The 16864-nt window shown below is 43.6% G+C and overlaps 1 protein-coding gene across 1 annotated transcript; it reads left to right on the forward strand.

The window, feature by feature from the left end:
* The first annotated feature begins 15883 nt into the window (after positions 1–15883).
* On the forward strand, positions 15884–16500 carry LOC148122766 (interferon alpha-12-like). The gene has a single exon (XM_087903883.1). It carries the CDS (start codon positions 15931–15933, stop codon positions 16498–16500), a length of 570 nt encoding a protein of 189 aa, XP_087760009.1. The 5' UTR covers positions 15884–15930.
* The last annotated feature ends 364 nt before the right edge of the window (positions 16501–16864 follow it).

Below are 16864 nucleotides of genomic sequence, written 5' to 3' on the forward strand. Positions count from 1 at the left end.
TTCTGAGAAAGTGGAGGTTGGTTTTCAGAATTAATTCCACCAAATTCAGAATGGAAGATTTGTTGGGGGAAGCTGTTTCTTCGTTCACAGCAAAATGATCACACAGAAACTATATTATTTGCAATACTGTTTGGCCAATAGCTTAAGCATATTTTTAGCTACCTCTTATATCCGAAACTAACCATCTCTATTAATCTGTGTATCGCCACATGGCTGTGACTTACCGGGTAAAGTTTTGTCCAGCGACTGTCTTCGGAGGGGCTACCTGGCCTCTCACTGACTCTGCCTACTTTCTATATTTCTGTTTGGAGTTCCTGTCTGGCTTTATTCTGTTAAGTCATTGACTGAAAACAGATTCGTTATGAACCAATGGCAATAAAACATATTCACAGCATACAGAAGGGATGTTCACTTAGGGTAAACAAGAGGGAAAAGAGATACCCCCTGAGGGTACATAATAGAAAACACATTAAGGGTAAATTGAACAGAAAGCTCTTTGGGGGATATTACAACATATATAATTTTTAGCTTTCTACCTTGAGTCAAGATTTCACTATGTAGCCTTGGAAACTCATGTGTGGATCAGGCTGCCTCAAGATGTATCTGCATCTGCTTCTTGGGTGCTGAAATTAAAAGTATATGTCCCCAACGTAGAAATTTTAACTTTTTCTGGTTTTTCTTTTTTATTAAGAATTTTTTAAATACAATCTTTTCTCATTTTACATAGCTATCCCCACTTCCACTCCCCTTCTTCCTCTTCACCCTTCAATCCACCGCCCCCCCCCAGTATTTAACTTTTTATAACACTTTTTAGGATTTATTGCAAGGAATGGCTCTAGGTGTACAAGACACACGAAATCAGTATTTTATTTCTTTTTATATAATAAGCTAAAACATCTAAATAACTTCTTGAATGCCAAACATTGTTTAACAATTCGAAAATATTAGTTGATGAAATGCTTTGTTTTTGCATTGCTCACTATTTTTGATCCCCTTTATTTGGTTTTCATTTTAACTATAATTTTGTATGATTATAAATTATGCCTACACTTACTTATGTTCATCTTTCAAACTTTCCCTTAGTGCCAGAATATTGGGCCTGTAGAAACAGTCTCTCCCATCTCATATCTGCTGGCTTAAGACCTTCTCATATATTTTAATTTTCTTTTCCTTATTATCCATGCTCCCCTTAATAAAGGCACGAAGGCAGCAGCAGCTGAGAGCTCATATCCTAATTCTCAAGTTGGAAGCAGAAAGAGTCAACCTGAAATGGCCTGAGTCTCAGAAACCCCTCCACTATGACACACCTCCTCCACTAAGGCCACACCTTCTAATCCTGCCCAAACAGTCCACTGACTGGGGGCAAAGAATTCAAATATATGAGCCTATGGGGGCCAGTCTCATTAAAAACTGCATTGGCTATTTAATCTCTCCACTGTTAGTATGTGTCCTGGTTAGCTTTGTCAATTTGACATGGCTTATAGTCGTATGTCAGAGAGCTTCAGCTGAGGAATTGCTTCAGTGAGATTGGCCTGTGGGAATATCTGCAAAGGATTGTTCTGATTATTAGCTGATCTAGGGGCACTCATTTTTGGCAGTCCCAACCCTAGGCAAGGTGGTCCTGGATTGTGTAAGGGCTAGCAAAACTTGAGCAATCCAGAGAGTGAACCAGCAAGTGGCATTCCTCTCCGGTTCCTGCCTCCAGGTCTCTGACTTGGGGGTCAAAACATGTTCCTTTCTTGGAGTCTGATTAATGATGTATCTACACTAAACTGGAAGGTAGAAAGAATCTGAAATTCTGATGGCTGAATTATTAGCAGTTTTCAGTGAGCTTCATGTTTAATGGTGCATCAAATATCTTCTTACAGTAGATTCTCAACATCATCAACTCACAGGATAAGTAAGAGGTCTCTTGTTATTACTAGAAATGTATTTATTTCATTGTATCTATGGGTTAGGAGTGCACCATCATTCTCTACCTATGACACAGTAATAAAAGGGAAGCTGTACTCAAACTTTGTCTAGACTCTAGAGGTTTACTAATCACCTCTTGAGGAAACCAAGAGAGTTATTGCGTCTTTCATGGCCCTAATTGCTTGGCAAAGTCCTTAACTCACAGTGATAAATACCTGAAGCTTGCATCTCACTTCCTTCAGAACACGGATTGGATGGAAGTCGCTGCAAAGAGAGGACTTATGATTCATCTCAGGACAAACACTAGTGGGTGGGATAACCACTGTTCCCTCACTAAAACACACCACAGACCTTGTATCTAATGGCTCGTCCTACATCAAAACAGTCTTTTTGTGAAGTTCCAAAAGTTTCAAAAGAGCAAATGTTACTGTGGACAACCACATTCCTGAAGTAAACCACAGATGCTCCTGATTAGGAGATGATCCTCCGCAACCCCTGAAGAACATACAAAAGAAAATCAGGCAAGCTTCAGGCAGAGCAGGTCAAAAATTATGGACAATGGATCTCAAGTCTCATTTTCCGCAGCCAGGCGATTGAGTTGAGTTTGCCAGTGTGGACCTTAATGAGCCCTGGTGAGATGGCATGATATTCTCCATTGCTGGGCATTTTGTGCCTGTTGCAGAGGTCAGTTCCAATGCTCTGTAAAATCTCTGTTCTTTTTCATGGATGATGCCCAGATTGAATAACAATGCTATATAATTTGCTATTCCATAAAAATGAAACTTTTCCATCTTTCCTTTCTTTACATAGATATAATCACACCCATATTTTCCAAGTTGGTTCTTAAGTTGCAAAAACAAAATGAGCAGAATTGTAATGGATGGCCCGTGTTCCCACCAAAGGTCACAAGGGTGCCACCTGAGACCATGCTGGAGTCCAAGGGACTTGCAGCTGCCAGGGCCATACTGACCTGTAGTGCTACGTGTGGCCTTGGAGTAGTCTGGGCCTGGGCTGCTGCTGAGGGCCGTGTCTGGATCCATGGCCCACCACAACCAGGGACCACACTGATGTCTGTGGATCAGGTTATCACCAAAGTCAGTACAGATGCCTGGGTCTGGGCCAACACCTGAGGCCATGTTGGTGCTGGAGGGTCATGCTGCCATTGGGGCCTTGCAAATCAAGCTGACCTGCACTGCCACCTGGGGCCATGTTGATATTCAGGCCCAAGCTATGGCCAGGGGCCATGTCTGGGTCTGGGGCTCAACTGCAGGCAGGGTTTGTTCTGAGATCTATGGCTCCTGTTGCCATCAGGGGCTGCTCAACTGGTTTAGGGTCTCTACAGCCACCTGGGACCATGTTGCTGCTGGGCCCATTACAATCTGAGAGGTATATGCTGCCACCCAGGTCCATGGTGACATTCAGGCCCAAGCTGCTGTTAGTGGTCATGTCTGGGTCTGTGATCCTGTCACAGCTGGGTCTGTGTTGATGTCCGTTGCTCATGTTACCACAAGAGCCCATTCAAACCATGTGTTGAACCATGAGTGGAAGTACAAGGGCCTCATTGAGCTGGTCCTACCCCTCATTCACCTGAAGAAAGCTGCCCCTACTTCATTGGAGAGCTGACCCCATTCTTCAGTGGTCCTGGGATTATGGACCCCAGTGACCCCAGCATAGGAAAACCGACCCCACACGCATTAAGAGAGTTTGCTCCCCACACTTGGGAAAGATGGCCCCACCCTTCACCACAGTTGTGGGAGCGTTGGTCCCCCAGCTGGGACTGACCAATTCAGCAGTCACCCAGGTACACATCCAGGGCCTTGAGCTGGCATACCCCAACATCTACCCCATCTCTGACATGCTGGAGTGCGTGAAGGGACTGGTCCAGCAGGGCCATGGCCGCATGGTCTACAGACTTGGGGCAACAGTGGCCTTGAACCTGAACAACAGCACATTATACAATGAAGTTTTGCAAGGAAAACTGGACAAAAGGGTGAACTGAATGATACACAGAACCTCCCAGTGCCACTAAGATAAAGAGATGATGGAGAGGCAAAGACAGAGAAGTGAAGGGTTTTTTGCTTGTTTTGTTTGCTTTTTGATGTTATGTTTGTCTGTTTTTAATTGAAATTGATATTCTTATTTTTATTTATTGTTGTTTTTGTTATTTTGTGCTTATTTTAATCTTTATCTTATTTTTATTATTTCTTTGTTAGTTTTCCTTTGAGGGGGGGCACTAGAAGGGTCAGGGTGGTTATGGAGAGACTGGTAAATGAGTGGGACTGCGGTGCATGATGTGAAATTCCCAAAGACTCAACAAAAAAATACCTTGAAAGAAAATTGAAATACTTTCTGACCACTCTAGTTTTGAAATGCTAAAGCTGTATTTTTTCTTTCCTAATGCTTAAGTATATATTTGGGGATTTATTTATTTTACGCATGTGAGTCTTGTGCCTACCTGTCTAGCTGTGCACCACATGGGTGAAGTGATCACAGAGAGCAGAAGAGGAAAGTAGACCTTCTGGGGCTGGAGTTACAGATGGCTGTGAGCAGCCAAGTGGATTGTGGGAGGGAAACCCTGAGCCTCTGAAGAAGCAATTGCCGCTCTCAACAGCTGGGCTACCTCTCCAACCCAACATCTGCATATTTCTTTATTGACAAATGATTACTATGATTGCAAAATGTTTTAGAGCAGATTAGTTTCTAGTGTAGATGTGTATTTTCTAGCACCATGATATTTTGAGTGCTGGACATATGTGTGCTACAAATAAAAGCAAATATATTGGCAGTTTATGCTCAATTTATTTTTCTGGGAAAAACCCAAGATGGTCACTAGGAAGCTGCTTGGTGCGTACCTGCAGCTCCATAATCAAGAGTCCTCGGATTTCAATGTATACAGAGATATTCTCTGAGACTTACATGTCAGTTTAGTACCAGGGTGTCCCTGCTTTCTTTTCCTTGTCCTCCGTAAGGTAAAACCATCCCTTACCTACACAGGTGTTCTGCCCAAGCCCTTGGGATCAAGTGGCCATGGACTGAGTCCTCTGAAACTATGAGCTCAAATAAAATTTGCTCTTTAACATCGTTTACATCAGCTTTTTGGTCACAGTGATGCAAGTCTTCAATATGTGAAGCATTCTCAAGTTTCCTTGTTAGACCCTGAACTCACAGAGAACCTCTGTTAACTCTGAGCCTTGCCTACCCATCTCCATTATCTTCTTACATCTGTGTAGGTCATTACTAACTCAGCCACTACCAACACTGGTGCAGCCAGGATCCTGGGCTCCCTTGAGTAGTTTTGGAAGGTTCAAGTGGCATCTCAGTATTCAGTACAGAGACAAGACCAATCTAGGATACTAAAAGTTTAGTATCAACCACTAGAGCAGAACCAGTGGGTACAACTCCCTTGAGGGCCACATATCAAATATTTACTTATGATTCATAACAATAGAAAAATTACAGTTATGACATAGCAACAAAATTGTCTTATGGCTGAGGGTCACCATCACATGAGAAACTGCATTAAAGGACCACAGTATTAGGAAAATTGAGAACTGATGCTCTAGAGGAAAGGGATTGTGTACCCACCAGACCCAACTGGATTCAGCATTGGATCTTAGTAATTTATCTATGGCATTTATAAAATGGAGAAAATAATGATCCTTAATCTATTTTATGCACAAATCTCACTCTAGCTCTCTGCTCCTGCTGTGGCCCTGGCAAGCCCACTCCTGTTTTTGAGACTTCTCCTTCCCCCAGGTTTCTAAATGAGAAAACATAATCATAAAAACATGTGGAACCATCTGGAAAATGCCATATGGGAATCGGTCATTATTTCCAACCCCTCTGGTTCCACTGACTTGCATTTTAAAACTAAATGGGGGGAGTGCTGGAGAGATGGCTCTGAGGTTAAGAGTACTGGCTGATCTTCCAGAGCTCCTGAGTTCAATTCCCAGCAACCACATGGTGGCTCACAACCATCTGTAATGAGATCTGGCACCGTCTCCCTGAAAGTGTATATATAATAAATATATAAATTACAAAAAACTCCTCAAGGGACCTACATCCCTTGCCAGGCCCCAGCAGGTGACCAGGATTCTCAGGTTGCCCTGGGAATTGTGGGGGTTTACCTTTCCATGGAACCAGGAGGTCCTCTTCAATGATCGCTTGAGGACAACTCTTGAAATCATGTTTTAGCAGGTTAGAAACGCTGATGGATTCTCAGTAGGAAACTCTTGAGGGAGTTTGGTTTTCATAACAATGCTGTTATGAAATAGCAATAACATAACAATGCTATCCCTTCACACATCTATTCACATTTTCTGAATGAGTGTGGCATTTGGTCTTTGTCACCTGCCGGGAAAGATGCTGTGTCCTGAGAGCTTGAATCACAGGACTAGAGCTATTTAACTCCTTGAGAACTGGCTTTAGCTTGGAGAACGATGTGTGGCTAGGGTGGGGAAAAGTGACTGTGACATTTCTGCCACACCGTCATCCTGCCTTCCATGATTCATATTTGTGAAGACACCCCATCTTCAAGCACAACAATTTTCACAATGCTATCTCTAGAGCACAAATAAATTCCTACAAAGCAAACATTGGGTGTCTTTAGAGAGGGAAATTCTAACCAAGACCTTGACCTGGTCTCTGAGCCCTTCAGACTTGTTCTCTTCACTCCGATTACTCTGAGCAGGATTTAGTTCTGGCATGGGCCAGGCCAGGTTATACAGCATCCATGGAGCCAAAGCTTCCTCTCTGATCATCTCAGAATAGTAGGAGAAAATAAACCACACATCCCCAAAATGGAACTTGAAGCGTTAGACTCTAATGGTTAGAGTATTAAGGCCCTAAGTTCAAAGGGTGAGGAAAAGTCAGTCCATACACTCCTAGTGAGCCAAGGTATTATTCACTTGCCCCAAGACCTCATTCTATGCCTGATGAAAGCTGGGAAGGTGGGAGCTTCAATGGGGAGGAAAAAACACCTCTCCTATGTCCATGTGGCATGCATGCTTCAGGCCCTTAGGGACATAGAACTCCTGACCACAGAATGCCAGGTTTTGTTAGTAGAGTTAGTGGTGATGGTGGGACAAGTACATTATTGACCTCTCCGCTGCTGGAGAAAGTTTCCCTACTGTGCTTTCCTACCCCATCTGAGAGAGAGAGAGAGAGAGAGAGAGAGAGAGAGAGAGAGAGAGAAGCTCTAAGAGGTACCAAGCATCAATGACTATTGAAAACTATTGGGCACAGGATGTGGTAAGTTGGTAAACTGAGGTGGCTTGTCTGTTTTCTCTCCTCCCACAAAGGAGGAAGAGTGATGTGAGTGAGTCTGAAAAGCTAACGGGAGGGTGGAGGGGAGAGAGGAGAGTATACAATTTATGGCTATGAGGAGGAAACCAAGTCTGTCCAAATTCACACCCAGGCTAGTCACAGGGAAATACTTGCATTCAAAGATAATGAATGACGTGGGGCTCAGTCTGGGTCACAAAGGCCCATCTGCCCCCACCTCTAGGAGCCCATCTCGGAAGATGTTCTGCAACAGTACTTTTTCCCTTTAGATATTTGCTTTACATGTAAGAAAATTAGCTATTAAACAGTGGATATCGAACTGGGCGATAGACTTTGCTGGTCCAGATGCCAAGATCATGATGCCAGGGTCAACCTGAAGTTCTGTTGCATTTGTGTCGAAGGTACTTTGAGAAAAGTGTAGAATGGTGGTTTGCATAAAAACCTGGAAGTCATTATTAACTTTCTGTATTGGCTTTCCATCACTATAACAAAGTATATGGTGCAGGCTACTTAGGAAATAAAAAACGAGTTCATTTGAGCTCTAGCTCAAGTCCAAGGTCAGCTGAACTAACTTGGGCCTTAGGAGAATCCATGCTGACAGGAATGTGCATTGGAGCTGGAGCCCATATTCCTTCAAGGGACAGTGAGAGCAGAAGGACAGACAAGAAGGTGGAGGAAAGAAAGAAGAAGAAGAAGAAGGGGTGTGAGAAGGACTGGGGAAAGCAGAGCAAGGGAGGGACAAAGAGAGAGAGTGAGGGGGATATGAATTTTCATCCACACCCCATGGAATGAACAGCATGCTCCCTACCCGTGCAGACCTAAGAGCCTACCACTGAGCTCTCCCCTTCAAAGGCCACAACACTACACAGCCAGGGAACCAGGTCCTTGGAGCACATTTTGTAGGCCAGCTATAGCAGCCACTCAATGGAAGCTGGTTCTGACTCGTTTTTGAGTACCATCCTTCCACTCTGTCACAATAGTCCCCTCTGGCCACGTGGAGAAACCCCAAAGGTTCTCTCCTCACTCTCTCCGCATTAACCTGCCTTCTCCTCTGAGCAGCTGCTTTCTTTCTCATGTTGGTTTCTGGCTTTAATTTGTCCCTTAAACTGAAAGCAAAAATTGAGTGAAAGTTGAAGGGTTTTTTTTTTTTTTCCAGAAGTTTCCATTTATAAAAGATGATCCTCACACCCACCCCCATAGCCCCTCCCCTACCTGGTCGATATTTTTAGAAACAAGGGAATGCCCTCATTATGAAATGACGCAACAGTCGCTGTGGCAAAAAAGAAAGTGAAATCTTTAGTCAGGTTCACACTAGGGTCCTTAGGAGGGGTGAGAGCCACCTGGTGGACAAGAGACACAGAAGCCTGGAGCTCTGCTACTCTGCAGAATTCCATCTCCTGGCAGATTTTTCTCCACAGTTAATCGAGCTCTTCCTTGAAAAGAACTGACCCTCTTATTGAACGGAACTGTGTCTTTGGGCTTTCCCATCTTGGAGAAAGAACATTCAGCTTCAAGTGCAGCATACTTTCAGTGACTGACAGCCTTGTGAGAGAGTGGTAGCCTGTGCTCCTGGGCTACAGCTTGCTCAACCCCACTGCATGTGCACTGAACTATAGACTAGGAACAGGACGGCCTGGCAATTCAAGCGTGGACCTGCAGGGAGGTTAGGAAGCACCATTGATAACACATGCATTCTTATGTGTAAGCTGCCAATTTTAGAAATTAATTACTTCTGTCAGAATGTGTTGCTTGACTTCATAATTGGGAGAAAAATCTCACTTCATCTTAAATAGTGACTTTGCATCCCCTCTTGTAGTGATGAGGCAAGCAGGCCTGCTTTTCATCCTGCCCAGCTCCCGCACGGCTAGCTTTACACCCGAAATAACAACACACAAATTGTATTCATTTAAACACTGCCTGGCCCATTAGCTCTAGCCTCTTACTGGCTAACTCTCACATCTTGATTAACCCATTTCTATTAATGTGTGTAGCACCACGAGCTGGTGTCTTACTGGAAAGATTCTAACTTACGTCCATCTTGGGCCAGAGCTTCCTCATCTGCCTGCCTCTGCTTTCTTTCTCCCACAATTCTGTTCTGTCTTTCCCACCTACCTATGTTCTGACCTATCAGGCCAAGCAGTTTTCTTTATTAATTAACCAATGAAAGCAGCAGATAGATAGAAGACCCTCCTACATCACCCTCCACTTCTGCTTTTATAGAAGAAGAAAATAGAAGAAGAAAATCTATAGACAGACAGATTTAAGAGATGCCAGAGAAGATGATTATAGTTGGTTGTTTTTAAAATCTTTACTCTTTTACTGTTTTTCTGTTTTGGCTCTGTGCTCTTTGGGGGCCTGCCACCCAGCTCCCAAATAAATCACACACAATGGCTTACTATTACTTACGAATACCTAACTTTAGCTTGTCTTATTTCTAGCCAGCTGCTCTTAAATTATCCCCTCTGTCTTTTGCCTCTGTGACTTTTCCCTTTTCTTACTTCTGTATGCCTTACTTTCACTCTCGTTCTGTGACTGGCTGAGGAGCTGGGTGACTGTCTGGTAGCATCCTCCTTTTCTGTTCTCTTGTTCCTTAATCTTCTCCTCCCAGATTTCTCCTTTTAATTGTCTCTGACTGTAATCCCTACCTATCCTTTTTTTCTTCCTCACTCCTGGCTGTCCAGCTCTTTATTAGACCAAGCAGGTGTTTCAGACAGGCACAGCAACACAGCTTCACAGAGTTAAACAAACGCAGCATAAAAGAATGCAACCCACCTTTGCATCATCAAACAAATGTTCCTTGGCACAAATAAATGTAACACATCTTAAATTAATATTCCACAACAGATGATGACTGCCAGCTGGTGGGTATCATATATAAACAGAGTAGAGGTATAAAGGAAGTAGCTGCAATATTCTAATTGAAGAATTAATCAAGAAACTTACGTCTATGAGGCTAGTTTGAGTAAGGAATGGCTTCAGTTTAGGAGGTATCACTCAGATCAGCCTTGGGTTACAGACGACACTTTCAGATTGCTTCTCTACATGTAGGAGTTAGAAAACTAATGTTTCCATTTTCTTCCATCCCAGAGACCAGTTTAGGGAAAAAGGAAACAAACATCTTGGGTCTCAACTGCTTCTCTCTGTAATAACCTAAACGCCTCCAGGTCTCTGGTTGCTGTTTCTTTTTCAATGCAACTTGCTTTTTAGTTTAGATTTGTTGCTGTTGTTGTTGTTTAAATTATAATTTGGGGCATTAAAGTTCTGGGATTTGGCTCTGTTCTCATGCATTTTCTTGAAAATACCTATGACCATATTCTCACACACCTGCCAGAGCTAACAACTTGCTAGAGACGTGAAGTGTTGGCGAACCAAATGTGAGGACCAGAAGACAACTGAGGAAGTGATCCCCTGCGTGCCAGGCCAATTCCCACAAGTCCTACAGTACAGCTGAGCCTCTGCATCCCTAGGGGTGTCAGTGGTCTGCTAACAAAGGGAGTGCAGAAGCACAGGCCAGGCACCCAGATGCTTGTGAGTGGGGCTGTAAGGTTACAATGCTGCAAGCAACCGACCAGGGTCACTGAGAAATTGATAGTTGTATTTTTTTTCACTCATTCGTGTGATAGTATTCCATTGTTGTGAGGAGACACCATGAACAACGCAACTCTTATTAAAAGAAGGCATCTAATTTGACGCTCACTATTCCAGAAGATAGTAGCGTCTGTGACCATTACGGTGGGAAGAAGACAGGCATGGCGCTGGAGCCGTAACTGGAAAGCCTATGTCCTGATCTTCAGATAGCAGGTGACCCCAAGAGGCTGGTCCTGGCTGGGCAACTGAAGCTTCAAAGCCCACCCCCAATGGCACACCTGCTCCAACAAGTCCACACGCTCAACTCTTACCAAACAGATGCACAAAGTGGAACGAAGCCCTTAAGCATATAAGCCTGTGGGAACTGAAGAGTCTCTGTGCTGTGAGGCTCTGCCCAGTCTCTACACAGTAAAGGAAACTCAGAGAGCCGAGAGAGTATAATTTCACATTGAAAGGAAGCAAGGGAAACTGCGGGGTGAAGATTAACGCCAAGAATTTTTTCCCAAAAGAGCAGTGTTTGGATGTGAAACAAGTCTGGTGACTCTGTGTATACTCACACATATGTATGCACTTTGATGTTCTAATACAGATCCTTCTCATTGGATTATATTTTCTATTTATATTTGGTGTGGTAGTTTGAATGCAATTGCCCCCATAATCTCAAAGGGAGTGACACTATTAGGGGTGTGGCTTTGTTGGAGGAAGTGTGTCACTGTGGGGTGAGCTTTGAGGTTTCCAATACTCAGGATACCACCCAGTGTCCCAGGCGATCTCTTGTTGCCTGCAAGATGTAGGACTCTCAGATACTCCCCCATCACCACATATGCCTGCATGCCGCCATGCTCCCTGTCATGATAATTATGGACTGAACCTCTTAAACTGTAAGCAAACCACCCCAATTAATTATTTTCTTTGTAAAAGCTATAGTGGTCATGGTGACTCTTCACAGCAATAGACATCCGAACTAAGACATTTCATATATCTGAGGTTTACTGGGAAAATTGACACTTTATTTCAAACTTAGCACCTGAGTCGTATGTTTTCAGGCCACAGAGAAGACACACAAATGAGCCACTCCCCACAAAAATAAATAAAATAAAAAGAAGAGGAAACAAAAAAGAAAAAGGAAGAAAAACTACGGACAAAATTTTCAAAAATGAAAGCATTTGCAATATTCTTTCTGACTGTTCTGTCATCTCAAAGGTTTCCATGAATCTTTGGTCTCTTTGAAAAGACTCTGGCTCCTCCTTAACCACATTTGCTTTAGGAATAGAGAGTGGGTAGCTGAGCCATGTGATGCTTGTGAAAGTTAAAAGTGCTTATCTAAAAAAACAGCTGTCTGCAGAGAGGGCAGGACTTAAATGTTATTCATGTTTTTATTTATTTCCAGTACTTTTTAATGTACAATATCTGTTAGATTATATATATATATATATATTTACATAATATTTTTATTGATTATTTGGGAGTTTCACAACATTAACCCCAAGCACACTCACTTCCCATTCCTTCCAGGTCTACTCTTCTGTCCTTGGGATCTCCCCCACCACCGAAGAAAAAGAAGTAAAAAGCCAAAACCACAAATCTTTGTGCTGCTCACGTACTTACTGGAGCATGGCAAATCTCCTAGTGGGCAAGCCTTTATAAAGAAAGCTGAGTCGTTCCCACCTGCACCTCTGCCAGAAGCCATTGATTTTGAAGATTTTCACGTCAGTATCCTTAAAACAATTTTTAAGAGTTCTCCTCAATGACTTTCTGTCTAGGCTGTTACTTTTCCTTGGAGGGGGTTGGGTATAGGGGTTGTCACCGAGGTGACACCTCAACTGTGACTCTGCAGTCATCAATACTACGGCAAAAGTAGCTTCCTCGCCCTTTATAGTCATCAGGGCATAGGTCATGGACTTAAACATGGTTCGTGGTGATCGTATAGATATACATCCACATGGTCTCCAGGGTCAGCACATGTGACAGGCCTCAGCATGGTCTCCAGTGCCAATACAGATCAGGGATATCAACTCTGGTCTGTGTTGAAGGGTCACAGACTCCATCACAGCCCATGATGGCAGCATGTTGCCGGAGACTGCTTGTTCGTTTCCCAGTCGCCCAGACCTGAAATAATCACACCGAAACTGTATTATTACAACACTACTTGGCCTTTTAGCTCAAGCTTCTTATTGGATAACTCTTACATCTTAAATTAACCCATTTATATTAATCTGTGCATTGCCATGTGGTTGTGGCCTACCAGTAAGGTTCTGTCTAGCATCCAGTGTCTGTCTCCTGCCACGGCTACATGGCTTCTCCTTAACTCTGCCTACTTTCTCCTCCTTTATCTGCTTGGAATTCCCACCTTGCTGCAATAGACCCAAAGCCGCTCCTTTATTAACCAATGGTATTCACAGCATACAGAGGGGAATCCCACATCAGCAACACATGCCAAAGGCATCAATATAGCCTTAGGTGGCAGAGCAGGTCACTCATATCAACATGAGCTTTGGTGGCAACACAGCCTGAGGACATCAACATGGGTTCAGGCTTCAAGCCAGACCATAGACATCTGCATAGCCACTGGTGGTAAGACATGTCATGGACACAGACGCCGGTGACAGTAGGATCACAGACAGTACAAGGCTCTTGGCAGCAGGCAGCATGGACCTGGCCGTCAGTATGGTCTCAGGTGACAGCACAGGCCACTCACATCAGTGTGGCTCCCAATGTCAGCATGGTCCCCAGACATCAATACGGCTTCAGGCTGCAGCACTGATCAAGGACTTCTGCATGGCCTTTGCTGGTAACTTGAGCCAAGGACGTCAACATGACTCCTGCCTGCAGGAGAACCATGGACACCCATATGAACTATAGAGATCTTTTGAGAATGTCTAATCCAGAAGATGAACATTCTTCATCTTGGATATCATCTCATTGCACACAGCACCAGGGTGATCTTGTTGCTGGGCAGCGTGCTTGGAGGAAGAGTTGTAATGGAAGCTCCAGTCTACTGCACACCACCTTCTTGTCCCTGCTTGAAAACCACATGATCCCCATACACCACAGCCTTCGATGAAACCTGTCACAAGCTGTCACAGCCACAGAGGCTCTTGCTCTGTCTCTCTCCATCACTCTCTCGCTCACCACTCCCTTCTTCGATCTTTCCCAAGCATCCATTGATTATTCCTTCCCCACTGCAGCATCAGAAACTGCAGTGTGTCACATTACAGGCATACATTTGGCCCAGACAGGCTTGCATGCAAGTATTCATTGTAACAAATCATTGATCTGGTTTGTTTTTGGATTCTGAAGAACCATAAGTACAGGACCATTGCCATTAGACATCCTTCTGTTGTCCAGAGTAAGGTTGATATTGCAGCTATGTACGGCATCCTGCAAGCAGGTTCTGTGCCAGCTCCTGGCTGCAGCACACCTCCCTACCCTCTATGTCTGCCAACCCAAGTTGTGCCACGCTCGACCTTTGTGCTTGTAGCCTGCAGACAGCACTGCTGCCTCCCCTACTTTCTGTCTCCTAGAAAGGTAAGAAGCCCAAATCTTGGCTGCAGAAGATCCATGCTGGCTCTGGTGTGCTGGTCTAGGAACAATCCTATTCAGTTATGACATATTTCCATGGGAGCCCGAGGTCATTGCACACCTCTGTGTCTCCAGGTATGGCCGCTGCGATTGTAGTCTATAAGCAGCACTGCTGCCCTGATCCCTCTGTTTCCCAGCAGGGCAAGCAAGACTGGACACAGACACAGTGGTTCCATGCCAGGGGCTGGTCAGTTGGCCTGGAAAGACCCTATTCACCTAATGTTCTGCAGGAGCTCCAAAGAGCGTCACATCTCCTTGTCATTGATGCCAGCAGCCCTATGGCTCAGTAGGAATGATTTTTGTGCCTGTAGCCTGCTGGTTGAGATGTGGCTCTGTTCTATCATCTTTCTTTCCAAATTTTTAAGGCCGCATTTTAAAATATCTTCACATAAGACTTGTCTTATTCTTTCTTAGTTGTTCTGAAGCTATTGCGGGCCATGCAGACTCCGTTCACTGTGGAGTCACCCCTCAGAGCATCCAAGGAGTCTCTGAGCCTCCATGGAGTTTGGCAACATGTACTGGCTTCCCCTGCCATCTTTGATCAATAAGATTTAGATATTAATATATAATAACTTCCCTTTACATTTCCTAAGTATACTTGAGTTCTATTTTATTATTATTATAATCAGTTTCTCTATAAAGCTCTGACTGTCCTGAAACTTATCTTCTTATATAAATAATTTGTCTTCCTATATAAATAATGCCCTTTCTCTGCCTCCCAAATGTTAATAATAAAAACTTGATCAAGCACACTGTCTCAACTTGTATTTTCTTCATTTAATTTACCATTATTCATTATTGTGTTTGTGTGTGGTTGTGGGATATACACATATTTGTGTGTTTGCATTTGCATGTGTACGTTCATGCAGATTGCAGATTGATGTCAATGTAAAATGTAAAATGTCAATGTCTAGTTCCTAACTGACTCATTTTCTACCTAGTTTTCTGGGACAGGTTCTCTCACTTAAACTAGGACTAGACATTGCAGGTAGATTGGATGGCCTTGGAACTCTAGGGACCTGGCTTTGTCCCTTCCCAAGTGTCTGGATGACAGGCATGTGCTTGCTATCATTGTTTTTTTTTTCTTTTTTCTTTTTTTTTTTTGGCGTCAGTGCTAGGAAACCAATCAGGTACTCAAGCATGTGCTCCTTGGATGTGGGCGGATGTGGGTGGCTGAGCCATTCAATAGCTTCTATGTACACTTTGTCAAGAAAATTTTTTCATCTTTACATTAGATGAGCAAATTTCATACATTTGAGGTTATGTGTGTACCGTAAAAGGAAAAGAAATTTATTTAGAAAACAGTTAAAATGGCTTTGTTGAGGGAACAAGGAAAGTTGACACAATAATGAAAACAAAAATGGTTAAAAAAATCCCAACACCAGCAGAAAATGAATGGGAGAAAGTGAAAATAAAATTGGGAAACAAGGGGAGGCCTTCAGAAAATGGAAGCTAGTGTTTCTCTATTTAAGACACATACACAAATGATGATCTACAGAGAATCTAGAGGGGAAAGTTCAGGACCACACAGCCCAGAGGACCAGCAGCATCCACATATCCACAATGGCCAGGCCCTATGCTGTCCTGATGGCCCTGGTGCTGATGAGCTACTGGTCAACCTGCTCTCTGGGATGTGACCTGCCTCAGACTCATAACCTCAGGAACAAGGGAGCCTTGACACTCCTGGCACAAATGAGGAGACTCTCCCCTCTCTCCTGCCTGAAGGACAGAAAGGACTTTGCTTTCCCTCTGGAGAAGGTGGATGCCCAGCAGATCCAGAGGGCTCAAGCCATCCCTGTCCTGCAGGAGCTGACCCAGCAGGTCCTCATCCTCTTCAGCTCAAAGGACTCATCTGCTGCTTGGGAGACAACCCTCCTAGACACATTCTGCACTGGCCTCCACCAGCAGCTCAAGGACCTGCAGGCCTGTCTGATGCAGCAGGTCGGGGTGCAGGAACCTCCCCTGAGCCAGGAAGACTCCTTGGTGGCTGTGAGGAAATACTTCCACAGGATCACTGCCTACCTGAGAGAGAAGAAACACAACCCCTGTGCCTGGGAGGTGGTGAGAGCAGAAGTCTGGAGAGCCCTGTCTTCCTCAGCCAAATTGTTGACAAGATTGAGTGAAGAGGAGTAAGTCTTGAGCCAAAGTGGAGAGGACTCTCCTGGACTTGGACACTGAACCTCACCTCACCAATTCTGCTTCCTCAATGTTCTCACATTTTGACATCCTTCAGCCACCTTTCCTGGACATTTCATCAGTTGTGAAGAAGACTGTGTAGAGTGTAGATACATTAGCTTCTAGATTTGTCCACTTATTTGTATTTATTTATATAAATATTTATTTATTTAACTATAAAATTTAAGTTATAATACATGTGGAATTTTACGTATTCATTAATTTAAAATTTTCCTTATATGAGATAAAATTATTTTTCTATGTCATTAAATGTTATATTAATTTTCAGTCTGTCCTTTATTATATACTTTCAATATTATAA

This window comes from Myodes glareolus, chromosome 3 (genome assembly GCF_982192425.1).
Source record: "Myodes glareolus chromosome 3, mMyoGla1.1, whole genome shotgun sequence".
NCBI lineage: Eukaryota > Metazoa > Chordata > Mammalia > Rodentia > Cricetidae > Myodes > Myodes glareolus.